The sequence below is a fragment of the Panthera uncia genome, chromosome F1 (genome assembly GCF_023721935.1).
Source record: "Panthera uncia isolate 11264 chromosome F1, Puncia_PCG_1.0, whole genome shotgun sequence".
Lineage (NCBI taxonomy): Eukaryota > Metazoa > Chordata > Mammalia > Carnivora > Felidae > Panthera > Panthera uncia.
Window position 1 is genome coordinate 15,375,858 of NC_064813.1, and position 20,280 is coordinate 15,396,137.

The 20,280-nt window shown below is 36.1% G+C and overlaps 1 protein-coding gene across 1 annotated transcript in view; it reads left to right on the forward strand.

Annotated features, from left to right (window-relative positions):
* KLHL20 (kelch like family member 20) overlaps positions 1-20,280 on the forward strand; it is a 63,985-nt gene that overhangs the window by 15,692 nt on the left and 28,013 nt on the right. Inside the window, exons 3-6 of the mRNA XM_049633979.1 lie at positions 1,787-2,360; positions 15,214-15,372; positions 16,378-16,472; positions 19,012-19,127. Of these exons, the coding sequence (XP_049489936.1) occupies positions 1,787-2,360; positions 15,214-15,372; positions 16,378-16,472; positions 19,012-19,127 (944 nt within the window). The remainder of the gene's footprint in view (positions 1-1,786; positions 2,361-15,213; positions 15,373-16,377; positions 16,473-19,011; positions 19,128-20,280) is intronic.

The window sequence follows — 20,280 nt, forward strand, 5'->3', positions numbered from 1 at the left end:
TATTTATGGACCTATATATTTCTTTTGTAACCATAGTAAACCTTCCTTGATTCTGACTGATTTGGTGGGAACAGTTGGAAATATACAGTACTTTTAAACGAATGAGGCTTATTGTCAGATTTAATATCTCTGTCCCCAAATTAGTCTAACAAAATCTTTGTACAGAGGCTCCTAAGAATCCTACTAAAAAAATATTTCACCTGCCATCTTCTTTCCCACTTGAATGTTCATAAACTATGAAGAAAAGATTTCTAAGTAAAGGTAAACTTCAATCCAGACTTGCTGGATTACTATTAATTCAAAATTTATTTAAATATTAATTGAAGCATATCAACTCAGACTTGATTTCTAACATGGATAAGCATAATGACCTCATTGGAAAGGAACGTAATAATTCTATTACTACAATAGCTGCAATTTAAAATGTAGCAAGCCCTGAACTGGAAGCTTTTATGTGCATTATCTCCTTTAATCTTTGCCAATATAGGATAGATGCCCATTTTACAGCCGAAGAAATTGAGGATTACAAAGGATAAGTAACTTGCCCAGTAATTGTCAGTACTAGCATTTCAACCCAGGCCCATCTTTTCTACAGTGTATGAAACTTTATGCTGCTGGTACAGAGTAGCCATAGTACCCAACCCTCAGAGTGGTTAGACTTGAAGGGAAAAAGAAAATCTTAATTTAAGATATGGTGAAATATTTTTGAGACATCTATGGTTGAACTTACACAAGGGGGGAATTTTAACTCATTTCTCCCTGTGAATGGCTTCTAAAATATTTGGTTTGATTCTTTCCCTTTCTAGGAACAAACTAATGTGATTAACTACATAGTTATTTACTATACTTCCTCACTTATAAGTCATATGGTTCGTTTAATAACTTCTTAGTAGTGTAAGTTGCATTAAACGTATGCAAAGCTTTTATTAGCTGACAGTCTAGCATGTATTTGTCCATATAATTTTCCCATACCTCAGTTTTCTTTAATGTTACAAAGTTCTATCTAAGCTTTCCTCTCATTCACAGACAAAAGAATGTCTGGCCACCAGTAATTATCTGTAGCATCCTGTTAACACTAGTTTTTTTAACCTGTGCTTAGGATTTTTTTTTTTTTTTTAGTTTACTTTTAGTTTGTTTTTTACTTAGAACAATTGTAATCGCCTGTATAAACTGTGAAAATTATGCATATTAGAATAAAGGAAATACAGTACTACATATAAAGTTAATTTTAGGGGCCCTGGCCTCCCTTTTTGTTCTTTTCATGCAGCATGAGCTATATTTTATAACTTTGGCTGAACTTGAGAGAAGTCTAAAATATTGCCATTATAATGAGATATAGACATTTCTGTGTTGTAGGAAAAGAAATATCAACATTTTGGTTAAGCCAGATTAAGGAAGTAAAGTCCATAGGTCTGTTTTGTGCAGAAAGAATAATTTACAAATGTTTTTCATAAATTTTTATTGATGTATTACAGGTAGTTTGTAAAAGATGTGGCCTAAGACATTCTAGTCTGAGTACTTCTGAGATGGAAAAGGAATTGTCCTTTATTTTATGGGAGTGCATAGTGAAAGTACTCTGATTTGGCATTAATGCTGTTCTTCAGAAGACTTTAAGGAAGTTTATGAGTTCCCGTGTTCTTAGAATGGAAGCCCTTTGGGGACTTAGTTCTCCCTTTTGATTACCTGCAGGTTTCTTTATCTCTTTACTTATGAACACTTTATGGCAAAAGTGAGTTTCTAATAATATTGCCATCATCTCTTCTCCCTCCTTCCCCCATTCCTGTAGGTGTACCAACATTCGACCAGGAGAGACTGGAATGGATGTAACAAGCCGCTGCACCCTTGGAGACCCCAATAAACTGCCAGAAGGGGTTCCCCAACCCGCCCGCATGCCCTATATTTCAGACAAGCACCCTCGACAAACCTTGGAAGTGATTAACCTTCTGAGAAAGCATCGGGAGCTATGCGATGTGGTGCTAGTTGTGGGCGCTAAGAAGATCTATGCCCATCGAGTCATTTTGTCAGCCTGCAGTCCCTACTTCCGAGCTATGTTTACAGGAGAATTGGCAGAAAGCCGTCAGACAGAAGTAGTGATCCGAGACATAGATGAGAGGGCTATGGAACTACTGATTGACTTTGCGTATACCTCCCAGATAACTGTGGAAGAGGGCAATGTTCAGACCCTTCTGCCAGCTGCTTGCCTCCTCCAGTTGGCAGAAATACAGGAAGCCTGCTGTGAATTCTTAAAGAGACAATTAGATCCTTCTAATTGCCTGGGCATTCGGGCTTTTGCTGACACACATTCATGTCGTGAGTTGCTAAGGATAGCAGACAAGTTCACTCAACATAACTTTCAAGAGGTGAGTTATACTTGGTGGTTTGAATGCATTCATAATGTATTTGTCAGGAGAGCAATATGAGTTCACGTTCTGCTAACTAACATGTACCTGTTCGGGTATTTACTGCGGATTCTAACTTATAATATCAAAGAAATAAGTTATTATCAATTCTCAGCCTGGTTTTTATTTAAAGGCCAATTTTATGTTCTGTCAGCAAAAGTTAAAGTTTAGGGATTTGATTCTCCCTAGCCATATTCATAAACTAGTTTATAAGTCAGAAAACAGTTCATTGATTCATTAATAAACTGTATTCAGTTTATTAATTCATTAATAAAGATAATGATGAGATACGGTAGTGAACAAGATGCCCAGAGTGTTCTCATGGAGGTTATAATCTAGCAGAGAGGATAGCCGTTAATGCATAATCACACAAATAATTAATTATAATTAATAGGTACTACAAAGAAGAAGCCTATACTATAAACTCTGATTTAGCAGTATATTACAGACAGATTTAACTTTGGTTCTGGAACAGATCAAGCCAAATTCTGAGACATGAGAAAGCATAACTAGATTGAGAAACTGAAAGAAACCCAGTGAGACCCAGAGAGCAAAAGGGAAGACATTACATAACGATTTTACAGAAAGACCAGAGCCCGATCACACTGGAGTTAATAGACCGTGTTAAGAATTTGAAATTTAATCTTAAGAGCAACAGAAAACAATTAAAGGGCTTTAAGCAAAGACATGGTCCCTTTTACACTTTAATATCAGTCACTCTTCTCTCCACCAGGATAACCTCCTATGGATCAAAGATTTCATTTCATACAACATGAAACCATGAAAATATTAGAAGATGACATGGAGCTATTCCTTTTTAATCTTGAAGTGAGAAAGGCCTTTCTAATTGACTAATCCAGAAGGCGTAGAAGAAAATATTGATAGATTTGGCTACATAAAAATAAAAAATTTTTGCATGGTAGAACAAAATAACAATAATCAGACAAAAGTTAAAGACAAAGCAGGGAGTGCCTGGTTGGCTCAGTCAGTAGCATTGCCACTCTGGATATCAGGGTTGTGAATTCGAGCCTGACAATTAGTTAAAAATAAAATCCTTTAAAAAAGGCAGGGGCGCCTGGGTGGTTCAGTCGGTTAAACATCCAACTTCAGGTCATGATCTCACAGTCCATGAGTCTGAGCCCCACCTTGGGCTCTGTGCTGACAGCTTGGAGCCTGGAGCCTGCTTCCGATTCTGTGTCTCCCTCTCTTACTATCCCTCCCCCACTCATGCTCTGTCTCTCTCTCTCTCTCTCTTTCTCTCTCTCTCTCTCTCTCTCTCAAAATTAAACATAAAAAAAAAAAAAAAGACAGGGACATCTTGGTGGCTCAGTGGATTGAACATCCGACTTTGTCTCAGGTCATGATCTCGTGGTTCATGGGTTCAAGCCCTGCATCAGGCTCGCTGCTGTCAGCACAGAGCCTACTTTGGATCCTCTGTCCCCCACTTCTCTCTGCCTCTCCCCTACTTGTGCTCTCTCAAAAATAAATTAAAAAACGTTTTTTAAAAAAACAGTGCAAACTGTTTTGCAGCTATCACAGTAAATATCCTATCACAGTAAATACTCTCTTTAATATAGCAAGAGATCCTGTTGTTCAATAACCTAGACCAATGATCTAACCAAAAAATGGGCAGTAAACAAATTCAGATTGCTCTTAAACATATGAAAATCTGATGCAGCTTTTTCAGAATAACTGAAACACAAAACTATACCAAAGTACTATTTTTTGTTTCTCAGATTACAAAATTGTAATCTATCACATTACAGATATCCAAAAGTTTGATTCCTTCCCCTGTTGACAAGGCCATGGAGACAAGGCAGTAGAGTTGCATTGCTAGTGTGAACATAAATCGATACAACCTTCTTGAAAGAAAATTAGGCAGTATATTTCAAAATTACACGCTTTTGCACACTGTTTGACTTAGAGAATTTGTACTACAAATGTACTGGAGAAGGGAGCAATTTGAGGAGATAATATCATGGGTTTCATTTTACATATATTCAGTGTGAGACACCCGTGAGATGTCTAAATAGAGATACTGAGCCGGGCCACTGTTTAGGAGTCTGTATCTTAGAAAAGAGGTTAGACTGAGATTAAAATTTAGAAGTCATCAACACAATAATTCATAGCAATTAAACTACGGTGGCTTAATTCTTTTCAGGCAGGATTTAACTCAGAAACCATAAAAGATTGGTAAATTTGATTGCATAAAAATTGGGAATTTTTGTTCTTTATAACAATAACAATAACACCATAAACTACGTCAAAAAATTAGCGTCAAACTCATACATGGGGCATACATGACAGAAAGAAAATTTTTTCCATAAAAGTCATACAAATTCAGTGAGAAAAAACATGAAAAACACAATAGAAAAATAGGTAAAGTGTATGAATAAGCAATGTATGAAAGGAGATATTCAAATGTAAATAAACATATGAAAGCTTAGTCACCCTTACACATAATTAAAGAGATATACATCACAATAATATACCAGTGTTCAAACTGTCAGTTTGGAAAAATAATTTTTAACTTCATTGAAAAAAATTCAAATTTATAAGAAATTATAAGAAAAAACTTTCATATACCTGTTACCCAGGTTACCAGTTGTTAACATTTTGCTACATTTGCTTTACCATTCTCTGCTTGTTATATCAAACATTTTTCTCTGAACAATTTGAGAGTATATGCATATATCACACTCCTTTACTCTTGAACACTTCAGTGTGTATTTCCTAAGACCAAGGGCATTTTTTTTTTTTTAACATAGAATTCTCTTAGGACAATTCATTCATTGGGGCACCTAGGTGGCTCAGTTGGTTAAGCATCTGATTTGGCTCAGGTCATGATCTCGTGGTCTGTGAGTTTGAGCCCCATATCTGCCTCTGTGTTGACAGCTCAGAGCCTGGAGCCTGCTTTGGATTCTGTGTGTCTCCCTTTCTCTCTGCCCCTTGCCTTCCCTCTCTCTCTTTCCCTCTCTCTCTCTCAAAAATAAGCACACATTAAAAATGTTTAAAGACAATTCATTTATCAAATTGATGAAATTTTACAGTAATAAAAACTTTATCTGGGGCGCCTGGGTTGCTCAGTCGGTTAAGCATCCGACTTCAGCTCAGGTCACGATCTCGCAGTCCGTGAGTTCGAGCCCCGCGTCGGGCTCTGGGCTGATGGCTCAGAGCCTGGAGCCTGCTTCCAATTCTGTGTCTCCCTCTCTCTCTGCCCCTCCCCCGTTCATGCTCTGTCTCTCTCTGTCCCAAAAATAAATAAACGTTAAAAAAAAAAATTAAAAAAAAAAACAAACCTTTATTTAATCCATAGTCCCCATTCCAGTTTCACCAACTGTCCCCATATTGTTCTTTGTAACAATTTTTTTTTCCAGTCCAATTTCCAGAGCAGATGATTGCTCTGCATTTATTTGTCATGTCTTCTGAGTTCATGATAATCTGGAGTAGTTCTCTCCACCTTTAAGAGTATAGGCCAATTAATGTAAAACGTCCCTCAGTCTGAGTTTGTCTGATGTATCCTCATGGTAGATTCAGTATTGACAGGAATACTACATAAATGATACTTTGTCATTCTCAGTGCATCACAGGAAGTACATGGTATCTATTTGTCCCATTACTGATTACTTAACTTCAACCACTTGGTTAAGTGGAGTCCCCTAAGTTTCTTTCCTATTAAGTTACTATTTTTCGTTTTGTAGTTAGTAAAAACTTTTACAGGGAGATACTTCAAATCCATGTAAATATTCTTTTCCTTATCAAACTTTCACTCATTTTCACTCATATACATTGATCATTTCTGCCCAAATCAATTATTACTATGATGGCTGTAAAATGGTGATTTGAAAAAACCACTCCATTTTTCTTAAGGAAGAATTTTCCGTGTTCTGAATGATTGATTAGCATCATGGACTCACTAGACTCTTATTCTAGTTAATGGATTATAGTCCTTTGTTACCATTTATTATTTTGATGCTTGATAGTCCGATTTATCCTTCCTATGCTTATTTTTGCAAAATTAAGCAGACATATGCTTTTTTTAAAATTTCCATTTCTTTCCGACGCAAAAGGTAGCATTCTGTATATTCTTTGTTGCCTTTGCCTTCTACTTAATTTATTCTGGAATTCATTCCATATCAGTTCACAGTTCTCTCTCCACAGCGGCATTGTTCTCCTTGTGTGTACCACAAATTTGCTCAATCAGTTTCCTGTTTGAGCATTTGCATAGTGTTCAGTGTTTTCCCATTACAGATAATGCTGCAATGAATAGACTTGTGTATGAATAGTTCAGTGTTGTTGAAGGTTTATCATCAGGATAAATTCCTAGAAATCAGACTGCAGGGCCGAAGGTTGACTGCATGTGTAATTTTGTTAAATATCGCCACATTCCCCTCTATGAGGATGAACCATTCTGACCATAATATATGCCATAATAATATGAGGGTGAATATTATCTCATAGCCTCACTAACAGAATATATTGTCAACGTTTTGAATTTTTGCCAGTCTAATAGATGGGAAGTGGAATCTCAAGAGTGTTTCAGTGTGCATTTCTCTTAAGTAAAGTTGAGTATCTTTCATATCTGTCATGTTTATGAATTATTTATTATCTTTTGCCCATTTTTCTATTAGATTTTTAAATCTTTTTTCTATTCAGTATTTTAAAGTTCTCTCTGCATTAACAGTGATAGCCATCTCTCTGTGCTACAAGTTACAAACTCTTTTTTCCCAGTTTACATTTGCCTTTCAACTCTACTTATGGTAATTTTTGGTCATGGAAAGTTTTTTGTTTTTTTTTAATATTATCAAATACATAAATCTTTTACTTTATTGCATCTGGGTTTTGAGGCAAAATTTGAAAGGCTTTTCCTACACTTAGGTTACAGAGGAATTCACCCATATTTTTTCTAGTATGTGTATGATCTCTCTGAGTTTATCTTGTGTAGGGTGTGGAATATGGACTTACTATTATTATCTTTTTCTAAATATTTAGTCCCAATACCATTTATTTAAAAATCTTTTTGAACCAGTGATTTGAGATAAGATCTTTATTATACACTGAATTTCTGTGTGTGCTTGGTTCTAGACCTTCTATTATAGGCCATTTAGCAGCCCCATGCTATTTCCTGCAATGTTTTAATTATTGAGGCTTTGTAGTATATTTTAATACATAGTAGGGCTAATACCACTACCGTATAACTCTCTCTTTCAGTGTTTTCCTAACTTTCTTGCATGTTTATTTTTCGAAATGAGCTTAGTATCACCTTTTCCAGCTTTGAGAAGAAAACTTGGTATATTTACTGGGATCACATTAATTTACAAGTTAACTTAAGAAGAATAATTATTTTTAAGATGTTGAGTTCTATTCAAAAATGAGAGATGCCTTTCTGTTTCTTCAGTTCTGTTTTTTTTTATCTCTCAGGAATGTTTTATAGTTTTATTCATTTAAGTTTTCTACATTTCTTAAGTTATTCTAAATGTATTTTTTGTTGCTATGTAAGGTTTTTTTCCCTTTACTATAGCTTCTAACCAACTACCATTAATGTATATGAAAGCTACTTTACTGAATTTTTTTATTCTTTGAGTTATTTACACTGATTCTTTAGAGTTTTCTGACCATCCTGTCATGTCATCTGTATATCGATAGTTTTATTTCTTCTTCTCCAGTTGTTAATGACTTTTTTTTTTCCAGTTGTTTGGCTTAATACTTCTAGTAAAATGTTAAATGGTAATGGAAATATTGGACATACTTTGTTTCTGGCATTAGTAGGAATCACTTTGGTGTTTTCCCATTAATGAATATACTGGTTTTAGGATTGAAGTGTGAATATTTTATCATATTAAGGAAGTACTCACATACTTCCTATTTTCTTGGATATTTTTTATAAGGAATGGTATTGGATTTTGTCAAAGGTTTTGTCAGTATTTATGGAGATAATCATATGAATTTTCTCCTTAAACCCATTATTATGAATTCTTTTAAATGAAGTCCTAAAATTAAAGCATCTTTGCATTTTTAGTACACACATTTTGGTCATGGTGGACTGTTAATGTGAGTTGGAATCTATTCACTAATATTTTAGACAATGTCTTTGTGTTGATATTAATAAGATTAATATTAAATAGATATTAATAGGTATTAAAAGATTAATAAATCTTTAATTTTCTTGTACTGTCTTTTTCATGAGAAGTGCTAGTTTTATTTTCTTATTTTTATTTTTTGTTTATTTTAAAAAATTTTTTAAGTTTATTTTTAAGAGAGAGAGAGAGAGTGTGAGTGGGGCAGGGGGACAGAGGATCTGAAGCAGGCTCTGTGCTGACAGCAGAGAGCCTGACGTGGGGCTCAAACTCACCAACTATGAGATCATGACCTGAGCTGAAGGCAGATGCTTAACCAACTGAGCCACCCAGGCACCCCTATTTTTAATTTTTTAATGTTCGTCTGCTTTTGAGAGACAAAGAGTGCAAGTGGGGAGGGATAGAGAGAGAACTCAAACTCACAGAATACGAGATCATGACCTGAGCTGAGTGAAGTCTGATGCTTAACTGTCTGAGCCACCCAGGCGCCCCTTCTTGTGCTGACTTTATCAGGTTAGATATACATGTTATACTTAATGAAAATGAGTTAGAAGTTTTCATTCATGTCCAGTGCTTTGAAACAATTTGTACAACATTGGGACTATGTCCTCCCTGCAAGTTTGGTAGAATTGCTCTGTGAAACTGTCTAGGTGTGGTGCTTTTTTGTGAAGTAGTTTATTGATCATTTTCTCCGTTCCATGAAATTTCCTCTTTCTACTAGGTTCAATTTTGGTAGACTATGTTTCCGTACAAAATTATCAATTTTATCTAGGCTTTCAAATTTATTTATATAGAGGTGTACAAATTTCTTTTAATTTTTAAATTTCTTCATCAATGGTTATTTACCCCTTGATATTTTGTATTTTGTATATGTGTACTTTCAATGTTTCTTTCCTTGAAAAAGGTAGCTAGTGGTATGTCTATTTTGTTCATGTTTTCCCAAAGAATCAATATTTTGACTCATTAATTAAATCTGTAATTTTTGTGTCTATTTCATTAATGTTAGTTCAACTTTTGTTACTTCCTTCCTTGTGTTCTCTTTTGGCTTGCTGTATTCTTTTTCTAGCCATTTGATTGAGAATTTGATTCATTTTCATTCTTTTACCTTAAGTACTCTGAGTGTTTAAAGCCATAGTTTTTCTCTGATCACTGTTTTAAATACATTTAATAGATTCTTATCTTTACTGCTCGTTTTATTGTTGTTTTAAGTAATTCTGTTTACATTTTTCTTTTTCTTTTTTTAAACGTTTATTTTTGAGAGAGAGAGACACACAGAATCCAAAGCAGGATCCAGGCTCAGAGCTGTCAGCACAGAGCCTGACTCAGGGCTCAAACTCACAAACTGTGAGGTCATGTCCTGAGCCAAAGTCGGCCGCTGAACCAGCTAAGCCACCCAGGCGCCCCTGCATTTTTCTTTACCGAGAACTATTAATAGAAAATTTTTAAATTTTTAGGTGGGGTTTTTTTTTTTAATTTATAATTTTAGTGCATGGCAGTCAGTGTTATTTTTAGTAGTTCTACTTCATGAAATTTACTGACTTTTTTAGTCCCACATTATCAGTTTTTCTGACTATTCCATATGTGCATGAAAATAAGGTATATTTTCTAGTCTCATTCTTATAGTATTTGATATATATGCATAAAGTCTACCTTATTGATTATGTTGCTTAGCTCTTTTATATTACTTTGTCCACAGACCTGTGTGTTAAAGTCTTCTATTATTAGTGTGTTCTATTTCTCTTTGCATCATCTGTAGTTTATATAGGTGGGTGCTGTGTTGCTTAATGCATAGATAATCATAATTCTGTATCTTAATTACAGATTGTGACCTTTAGCTTTACGAAGTATCCTCATCTGTCAGATTTCATTCTTTTGTTGTCTTGATTCTACTTTGCCTGATACCTGGCTTTCAGTTCCTATTTGTTTTTTGTTGTTGTTTCCACTTGCCTGATGTATCTTTGCCCATTTGCCCTTTATTTTTAGCATTTTTGCATCATAATGTTTTAGGTATTTTTCTTGAATTTGCATAGAGATAAGTTTGCTTTGTGAGCCAGTTTGAAAATCATTTTCTTTAAATATGCAATTAAAGGGCACCTGAGTGGCTCAGTGGGTTAAGCGTTCAACTTCAGCTCAGGTCATGATCTTATGATTCATGGGTTCAAGCCCCACATCGGGCTCTGTGCTGACAGCTGAGAGCCTGGAGCCTGCTTTGGATTCTGTGTCTCCTCCCTCTCTCTGTGCCCCTCCCCAGCTCACGCTCTGTCTGTCTGTCTCTCTCTCTCTCTCTCTCTCTGTCTCAAAAATAAATAAACGTTTAAAAAAATAAAATAAAATAAATAGGGAATTAAAGCCCATTTTTATCTGTTGCCATGACTGATATGTTTGTTCTCAACTCTCATATTTTTATAAATAGTATATACTTTAGTTGTATTTACTGTATTTCTTTTTCTATATGATGTCTTCTTTGCTTTTTAAATTTTATTTTGATGTATAGAAACATTTGTTTTTGTTCTAGTGATTATTTTTGTAAACTAGGAAAAGAAGAGCAAATTAAAGCCCAAAGTAAGTAGAAGGAAGAAAAGAATAAAGGTTAGAGTAAAAAATTAATTGTTCTTTGAAAAAAAAAATTGATTAACTTCTAGCTATATAGATCAAGAAAAGGAGACAAGACACAAATTACCAATATCAGATATAAGAGGACATCACTACAAATCCCTCAGATTAAAAAAGATAATAAGGAAGTGTTATGAGCAACATTTTGCCAATAAATTCAACAACTGATAGGAAATGGACAAATTCTTTGAAAAACACAGATTCCAGAAACTGACTCAAGAAGAAACAGAAAACCAGAACAACCCTACATCTATGAAAGTAATTGAAATAATAATTTAAAAACCTTCCCACAAAGAAAATGCTTGTCTCAGATGGTGACAAACATTTAAGGAAGAAATAATACTAATCCTATAGAAAGTCTTCCAGAAAAAGGAGGAGGAGGTTGCCAAATAAGGACAAAATACCCTGCTATCAAAACCACAGACACTTGGGGTGCCTGGGTGGCTCAGTCGGTTGGGCGTCTGACTTTGGCTCAGGTCTTGATCTTGCTGTTCAAGCCCCGGGTCAGACTCTGCGGACAGCTCAGAGCTTAGAGCCTGTTTCAAATTCTGTGTCTCCCTGTCTCTCTCTCTCTCTCTCTCTCTCTCTCTCTCTCTCTCTCTCTCAAAAATAAATAAACATTAAAAAAAAAAAAAAACAGACGTTAGAAGAAAACTAAAGATGGAGATCTCTCATTAATTTAGATGGGAAAATTTTTAATAAAATATTACTAAATTGATTCCAACTAAATATAGGAAGTGACTACACCGTGACTAAATGGAGTTTATACCTCCATTAAGTTAATAGTATTTTATAGTAACACTTAATTTCCCATTCAAAATAACCTAAATTCTTCATACTTTTTTTTAACAGATTTGACTCTTAATTTCATTCCACTGTTTTTTTTTTAATATTTATTTCTTTTGACATAGAGAATGTACGTGTGTGTGTGTGTGCGAGCGGGGAGGGACAGAGGGAGAGAGAGAGAATCCCAAGTAGGCTTCTCACTGTCAGTGTGAGCCCACACGAGGCTGTCTCATGAACTGTGAGATCATGACCTGAGCCGAAATGAAGAATCAGACGCTTAACGGACTGAGCCCCCCCCAGGTGCCCCTTTCCCACTGTCTTCACATACGAAAATCCACTCTCTAAAACTAAAGATTTGCTACCACTGAGAATTTCCAAAATAATTTGCAAAAGTCATTGGATCCCATATTAAGAATTCCCTGCTTTGGGGATGATCGTCATATTCTATATCTTGATTGTGGTCATGGTTACATGAGTATATACATTTATCAGAACTCATTGTTCTGTACACTTAAAATAAATAAGGTTGATTTTTAAAAAGTTTCCTGTTTTAGGTGCACCTGGGTCACTCGGTTGGTTAAGTGTCCAAGTCTTGATTTCGACTCAGATCATGATCTCATGGTTGTGTGATCCGGCCCCCTCAGGCTCTGCACGAAGCGTGGGATTGGGATTCTCTGTCTCCCTCTCTCTCTGCCCCTCCCCAACTTGTGCTTCCTCTTGCTCTCAAAATAAATAAACTTAAAAAAAAAATTCCTGCTTTAACCATAGCTTGGGTTTTACATCTGATGGTAGTTGCAAATTCTGAAGAATATCCTTAACAGAGAAAGATTTGGAATCCCTTCCAGTTCTGAACCTGCCTTTCAAATGAACCTGATTTATACCATGATGAAATCCCCTTGTTTGTGGAGTAGAATGCACTTGTTTGTGCACTAGTTCTGTGCAGATGCAAAAAAAGTCACCATTTAGGGCATTAACACATGTGACTCATTTAAATTATTTTCTAACTTAAGTCTATTTAATTTCCTTCTTTTTCATTAGACCTGGCTTAATTCATACGGTGTCATTTGTCCATAAAGATAAATTAAAAAATTGTCTTTCAACATTAAGTTCGCCATTCACTCCTGGTAGAACAACTCTAGTTAACTTTGCTTATTCGCTTTTATTGTTTTCAGCTTTATTCATTTTTCAAATTGCATCTCCATTCATTAGAGGAAACTAAAAGTAAGCTCATTACCATAATAGTGTGGGACTTAAAATCCAGATCTCCTATAAACTTTTATTTAAAACAGATACTTTAAAAAGCATTATTTTCTTAACCTGGTTGTTTGGTCAAGGATAGACTCCAGTTCTAGATTTGCTCTAATGGTAGATCACTAATATCTTTTTTCTTCTTGGTGGAAAAAGAAGTGACAGTTTAACTAGACTATCAAAAGTATTAGTTCTACTCTTTGCTGTTAGTGCCAAACAAATATTTTCTAACATAGAGTTTCACGTCTTCTTGCCATTTAATGTTTCCAGTAAGTAGTGAATATAATAGTGGTTTGTTCATAAAGTTTAAACTTAGTGATCATTGGTTTATAATCACTAAGTTAGGAAAAAGAATTTATATTTTAACAAGATCCAAAAGAATGTTAAGGCACTGCTTCGCAAAGAGATATGATACCACACTTGTGTTTAAGTTAAGAGATCAGAGTGAAGAAGAGAAAAAAGAGGAAAGAAGATACAGTCATGGCTACAGTTCTGCATGCTGTGAAGGCCAGCACACATAATTTAGGGCTAGGCCTCGAATTTTGCCTTGATTTTATAGCCGCCAAGTTGGGGTTGCCAGGTAAAATACAGGGTGCCCAGTTAAATACAAGTTTCAGATACACAGCAAGTAATTTTGTAGTGTAAGTATGTCCTTTGTTTTTATTTGCTAAATCTGACAGCTGTGCCACAGAGAATACAATGCAGTCATTCTAACTACTAAGTTACCTGGGTAGGCAACCTCAGCTAAAATATGGAGGTAACCTATTTTATTTCCTGAACCCCAAGGGTCTCTCACTCAGGTGATTTGAAAACCTGTGCCATAAAAATTGGAGAGGTCATTAATATTTTCCGCTACAAGTATAGCCAACCTTATGGCTTCATTTTAGAATTTGCATTTGTTTCTAATGTACTTGGGATAAAACAGTCTTAATCAAATATTCAAATTGCTATGGCTTATCTTGTATCCTGCCTAATATTCTGATTTTTAAAAAAAAATTTTTTTTTTAATGTTTATTTTTGAAAGAGAGACAGAACTTGAGCAGGGGAGGGGCAGAGAGAGAGGGAGACACAGAATCCGAAGCAGGCTCCAGGCTCTGAGCCGTCAGCACAGAGCCCGACATGGGGCTCGAACTCACAATCTGTGAGATCATGACCTGACTGAAGTCAGTCGCGCACCTGACTGAGCCACCCAGGTGCCCCAGTAATATTCTTTTTGATGAGCATGAAAAAACCCTGTCCTAAGAGAATACATCATCTGCATTGGAGGTCACTCCTAACTGTATTCTTCCTGCGCTGATAATAGACATCATGTGTAGCACAATCTTCTGAATGAGAACAAACCGCAGGGAGGGTAGCATTGACTGTTTCCCTCTTCCACGTTGCACCCTGACCCTTTTACTCTACGTACTGATGACAGGGTATACAAGATCTTGGGATTTGTGGCTGGACCGCACAACAGGGTAATATCCTTGTTGCCATTTCGCCTCCATTCTGATATCTGTATATCAGAGTGGTTTGATCCTCAGAGGTTTTCATGAGTCTCTCTCCTCAGTATATTCATTCTTGCTTGTGGAATTGCTGACACCCTCATTCTTTTTTTAAATTGGCCCCTTAGTGTTTCTCTTTCAGCAACTTATCCTCCTCTGAAAGCTTTTTCTGATTTTTTTATATGCCTCATAGTTCTGGAATTATAACTTGATGTAGTTAGTTTCATTTATTTTTAATGTTAAATGTAGATTTTGATACTTCATTTTAGAAAAACAGATTTTATTTTTCTTAAACTGCTTGAATCACAAATTATTATTTCTAAAATTTTAATTGTGTCCTCAGTACTTTCCTTTGTTCCCCACCTTTTTTTTAAATGAATAAATGTTATTTTTTTAGAGCAGTTTTAAGTTCACAGCTAAATGGAACAGAATTCCCATGTACCCCATTTACACACACACTCCCATCCCTATTGTCAATATCCTGCACCAGAAAGGTACGTTGGTTACAACTGATGAACTTACAGTGACAAGTAAATCATCATCAAGAGTAAATTAAATGTGGTCACAATTGTTTTTCTTTTATTCTTACTGAATTTTGAACAGGTGATGGAAAGTGAAGAGTTCATGTTGCTTCCAGCCAATCAGCTCATTGATATAATATCTAGTGATGAACTAAACGTTCGCAGTGAAGAACAGGTGTTCAATGCAGTGATGGCCTGGGTCAAATACAGTATTCAAGAAAGACGTCCTCAGTTACCCCAGGTATGGTGAAAATGTTTCTTCAAGTAACTGCCCTTTTTGTACTGGATGAAATAATAAATGTTTGACTTACAAAAAATAAGCGATTGTCACTGTCCCTTATATTAGACTGTAAGAGACACCATCTATCCCAAATAATCAAGAAGATACTGTTTAGAAGCATTTTAAGTGTTTATCATTTTGAACTTTTTGCTCCTTGGCTTCCTCTCTATTTTGCATCAACTCTAGGTTAGGGTTATAGCACAAGTCAGAACCTAAAGGTGTAAATTAACAAAAGAAAGCAAGGATGACAATTATCGTGCTTCCCTTCCTTGTGGCTTGGAAATCTCATCACATTTGGAAGAGTAAAGGGATGATATGGGCCGTAAGTGGTCACTAAATGAATGTTTAATGTTCTCGTTATTATGACTATAGTCTTTAGCAGTTTAATAGGATATTCTTCTGGATTGTTTCAGTCCAGTTATATAAGCTAATTATAGAAGAGCTTATAACATATTGCTGAAAGCTAGGGGTGCCTGGGTGGCTCAGTCGATTGGGCGGCCCACTGCGGCTCAAGTCATGATCTCGCCATCTGTGACTTCAAGCCCCGCCTTGGGCTCTGTGCTGACAGCTCAGAGCCTGGAGCCTGCTTCCGATTCTGTGCCTCCCTCTTTTTCTGCCCCTTCCCTGCTTGGTCTCTGTCTCTCTCTCTCTCTCAAAAATAATAAACATTAAAAAAAATTTAAAAAAATTTTTTTTAAAAACATATTGCTGAAAGCTCAAAGTGGCATTCTAAAATGATATTAGTATGCTTTCAATTTTCTGACTATTCTGATTACTGAATTGATGGAATAAACTTAGGTTTAGTATTTATGCCTTCCCTCTGTCTTTATTATTTATTAATTAAATCAAATTAATTCAGTTAGATCCCAAAGCAAGTGGAAAGACTATGGGAACTTGTGTTACGTATTCTGTTAAATATCCTGCAGGTGGGAGCTCGTGCCTTTAACGGTATTTATTATCTCTTAGGTGCTGCAGCATGTTCGTCTGCCTTTGCTTAGTCCCAAGTTCCTGGTGGGCACTGTAGGCTCTGATCCCCTCATCAAAAGTGATGAGGAGTGCAGGTATGAATGGCCCTGGGTGGGAAAAATCAACAACTAAGCATTTCTGTTTTCTTCTAATTTCTTTATTTGTGTTGCTTCCTAAATGTTGTATTTCTTAGTGCTGACACCAGAGCAGTTTTTAACAGGTTTTTCTTCTGGGTTAGGGTCAAGAGGAGGAGATGGAAGAAGAGAGGACTGAGCTTCCAGTACTCCATTCCATTAGTTTTTATGTGTGGTGCTTATTGGTGTAGAAGTGGCAATAAAGAGGTAGATTTCTAAGATTTTAATGCAAGCTTGAATTTGAAGAGGCAATTCTCTGCTAATATATGTTTTTCTTGAGATAAATAACGCTGTTGAATCTGTCACAAAGTACCAAGAGCACTGTTCCTTCCATCACATATAGCTGCTTAGGGAATAGGACCAGCCTTGCTTTCTGAGGTTGTGGACAGAGTCAAAGGTCTGTTAGTCAAGTAGCTGTGGAAGGGTTTCCACCAGAGCTTGGTGGGGTAGTTTCATGATGTTCTTCGTGAAAGAAATTCTAAATGCTTCTATAACATAAACAAAACACCTGTTTTATTGGGCTATCTCTGTAATATAGACACAAATTGATAAATTACTTTTCCCAGTTTGATAGATTTTAAGATTTGGGTTCAAATCAAACTATATGGTGTTTTTAACCATTTTTTCCCTAGCATGTTCTATATATAAAAATGAAAAGAACTCCTTGAAATACACTGACCTTTGGGTCTCCCTTAGTGACTAAAGAAACTTGCTTTAGTATTAGGAATCCCTAGAACAGAAGTAGAACATGTAGATTCATTTGCATTTCTTCTATAATCTGAAGCCTGTCCCTTAGAAATGTCAGAGGGGGTTTTAGATATTTGGGGTTTTATTTTTTTATTTTTAAATGTTTGTTTATTTTGAGAGAGAGTGTGTGAGCGAGTGGGGGAGGGACAGAGAGAAAGGGAGAGAGAGAAACCCACATAGACTCCCCACTCAGCACAGAGCCCAACATGGGGCTTGATCTCAGGTGCGTGAGATCACGACCTGAGCCAATATCAAGAGTCGGATGCTTAACTGACTGAGCTACCCAGGTGCCCTGATATTTGTATTTTAAATAAAAATCAGACAAATGGCAATTAATTCCCTCAAGTATGTATAGTAGCAGAAGGAAAACCATATGGAATTACGGATTCTGAAATCCGAAGAAACAATGCAAAAGTGCTCCCCATCCATAAAACATAAATCAGATTGTACTGATTCTGATGCACCGAGTAGAGGTACTTCCAAAGTCACTTTTAAAGGAAACCCTTTACTGATATCCTGGCCTCACCATTTACTAGATGTGGGACCTTAGGCAAGTTACCTTAACCTCTTTCTGCTATGGTTTCTTTATCTGTAAAGTAGGGACAATAATAGTACCCCCAGTGGTGGGGATTGTTGAGTTAATATATACTAAACCCTTATAACAAGGACTGACACATAGCTATAAGTGTTCTCATTGTTACTATTAATTTTGGGTTGGCTTGCTAAGTTTTAGCTCTATAGTACTCTCTTTAGGAGAGTACTATAAACCCTCAACACTTAAAAACTGGCTATTAAGAGATCCCAGTCTTTGTTTTTAAGGCTGAGGAAGCTTGAGAAAGTTCTTGGTCATCAGCTTGGGTTTTGGGTGGGGAGGAGCTGTTGGTTTGGGGTTTGGTTTGATTTTTTTTTTAGGATAAGAAACTCAAAAGGGGCCCTATCAAACCATATATTGGAAGTACATAATTGGGTCATGCTTGGGATTGGTCCTGGAGGAATAAATTACTCTTTGTAGCATAAAAATCTAGAGAAATGAAAATATATTTTAGGAAACACTTTCAAGATTGGGAAAGAACAGAGTTTCCACTAATCAGGTCCTGAATCACTCAGAGAGAGGACTCAAGTGAGCTAAGTACGTATGTGATTAGTTTGTATTAGGATATTGTATTTAACAAGTGTAATTACTAGGTTCTTCTCAGAAAGTACCTGAAGAGACAGGGAAAAAAATTGTTCCTCCTCAGTAGACTTGCTGAGAGTAAACCATTTCATACAGTACCAGATAGCAAATTAACATTAAATGACAGTACACTGTTTCTTCTTAACAATCCAATTTTTGACTTAGTTTTATTATTTAATTAATCTAACAACTATCTAGTGCCAAGGCTGATGTGCTACTCTGCCAGTATCCTGCAGAATCTAGTAAAATTCATGAGAAAGCAATAACTATGCAGGTTTGTAATTGAGTTGTAAATTTTAGTTTCCCATAAGTTATCGGTGGTCCCAAGCATAATGAGTTTCAGGCTAAATTTGCACTAAGATAGGAAGTCATGATGGAAATACTAATCAATTTACAACTCATAGTATGACTGGCATCATTTCTCTCATGTTTGTGACTTTTTAATATTGGCTGGCATTCATGATTTTGTTTGATTTATGCTTACTCCCCTTTGCCAATTTACGTATTCCTAAACCATATTGGAATTTGACTAACAATATTATTTAGACATTTGGAATAAAGGCAGAATTTTCTCCACAGAGACTTGGTAGATGAAGCTAAAAACTATCTCCTCTTACCTCAAGAACGACCACTGATGCAAGGACCAAGGACAAGACCACGGAAACCTATCCGATGTGGAGAAGTACTCTTTGCAGGTTTGGGTCTTAATATACTGTGATTAAACTGAATGTTTTCCTACATGTTAAACTGTCATTTGAGTAGTCCTTTGGACAATTGTGATATCCACTGTCATAAGAGACACATAATAAGTTACCATGTAGCTTGACTCCTTAACTCATGATCCAACACTGGTATTCTCCAAGAGTGCTCTATTTTTATGTAAGTCTAAAAATGTCATGCAGTAGATATTTTGTTAAAATGAGTCATATGCATTTTTTATATACCAGTGTGCAAGTCACCTCATAATTACCTAGAACTGTCAAAAAACATGATCTTTACAGGGAGCCCTGGGTGGCTCAGTTGGTTAAGGCATCCGACTTCGGCTCAGGTCATGATCTCGTGGTTCGTGGGTCTGAGCCCCACATCAGGCTCCATGCTTGCTGACAGCTCGGAGCCTGGAGCCTGCTTCAGATTCTGTGTCTTCCTCTCTCTCTCCTCTTCCACTCACACTCTGTCTCTCTCTAAAAAATAAGTAAACATTTAAAAAAAGTTTAAAAAACAAAACATTATCTTACATTAAACAGTTACACACTTTCCTAGCTCCACTGAGCTAGATTGAGCCCAAGACAGCCTGCTGTATCATTTTGCTCCTACTCTCTGCTCCTTAATCTTTAAGAACTTTCATCCTCAGATGTCACTTCCATCCACGTAAATTCAGCTCTCTTGTTCACCTGAATAACAGCTTTCTCACAGTTGCATCAAACTACTTTTTACTAGTTCTGTCTTAGTCCATCAGGCTATTCTAACAGAAAACCAGAAACTGGGTGGTTATAAACAACATAAATTTATCTCTCACAGTTCTGGAGGCTAGGAAGTCTAAGATTAAGGCACCAGGAGATTCTATGTCTGGTGAGGGCCCACCTGCTTCTTCATGGAAGTTGGTCTTCTTATCTTTTTGCTGTGTTCTTACACGGAGGTAGGGGCAAGGGAACTTTCTGAGGTCTCCTTTATAAGAGCACTGATCCCATTCATGAAAGCTCTGCCCTTATAACCTAAGCACCTTGAAAAGGCCCTACCTCCTAATACCATCACACTGGGGACTAGATTTCAACATGTAAATTTTGGTGGGACATACATACATTCAGTCTGTAGCAAGTTCTCTGAATTTTTTTTCTAATTCTGATTCGT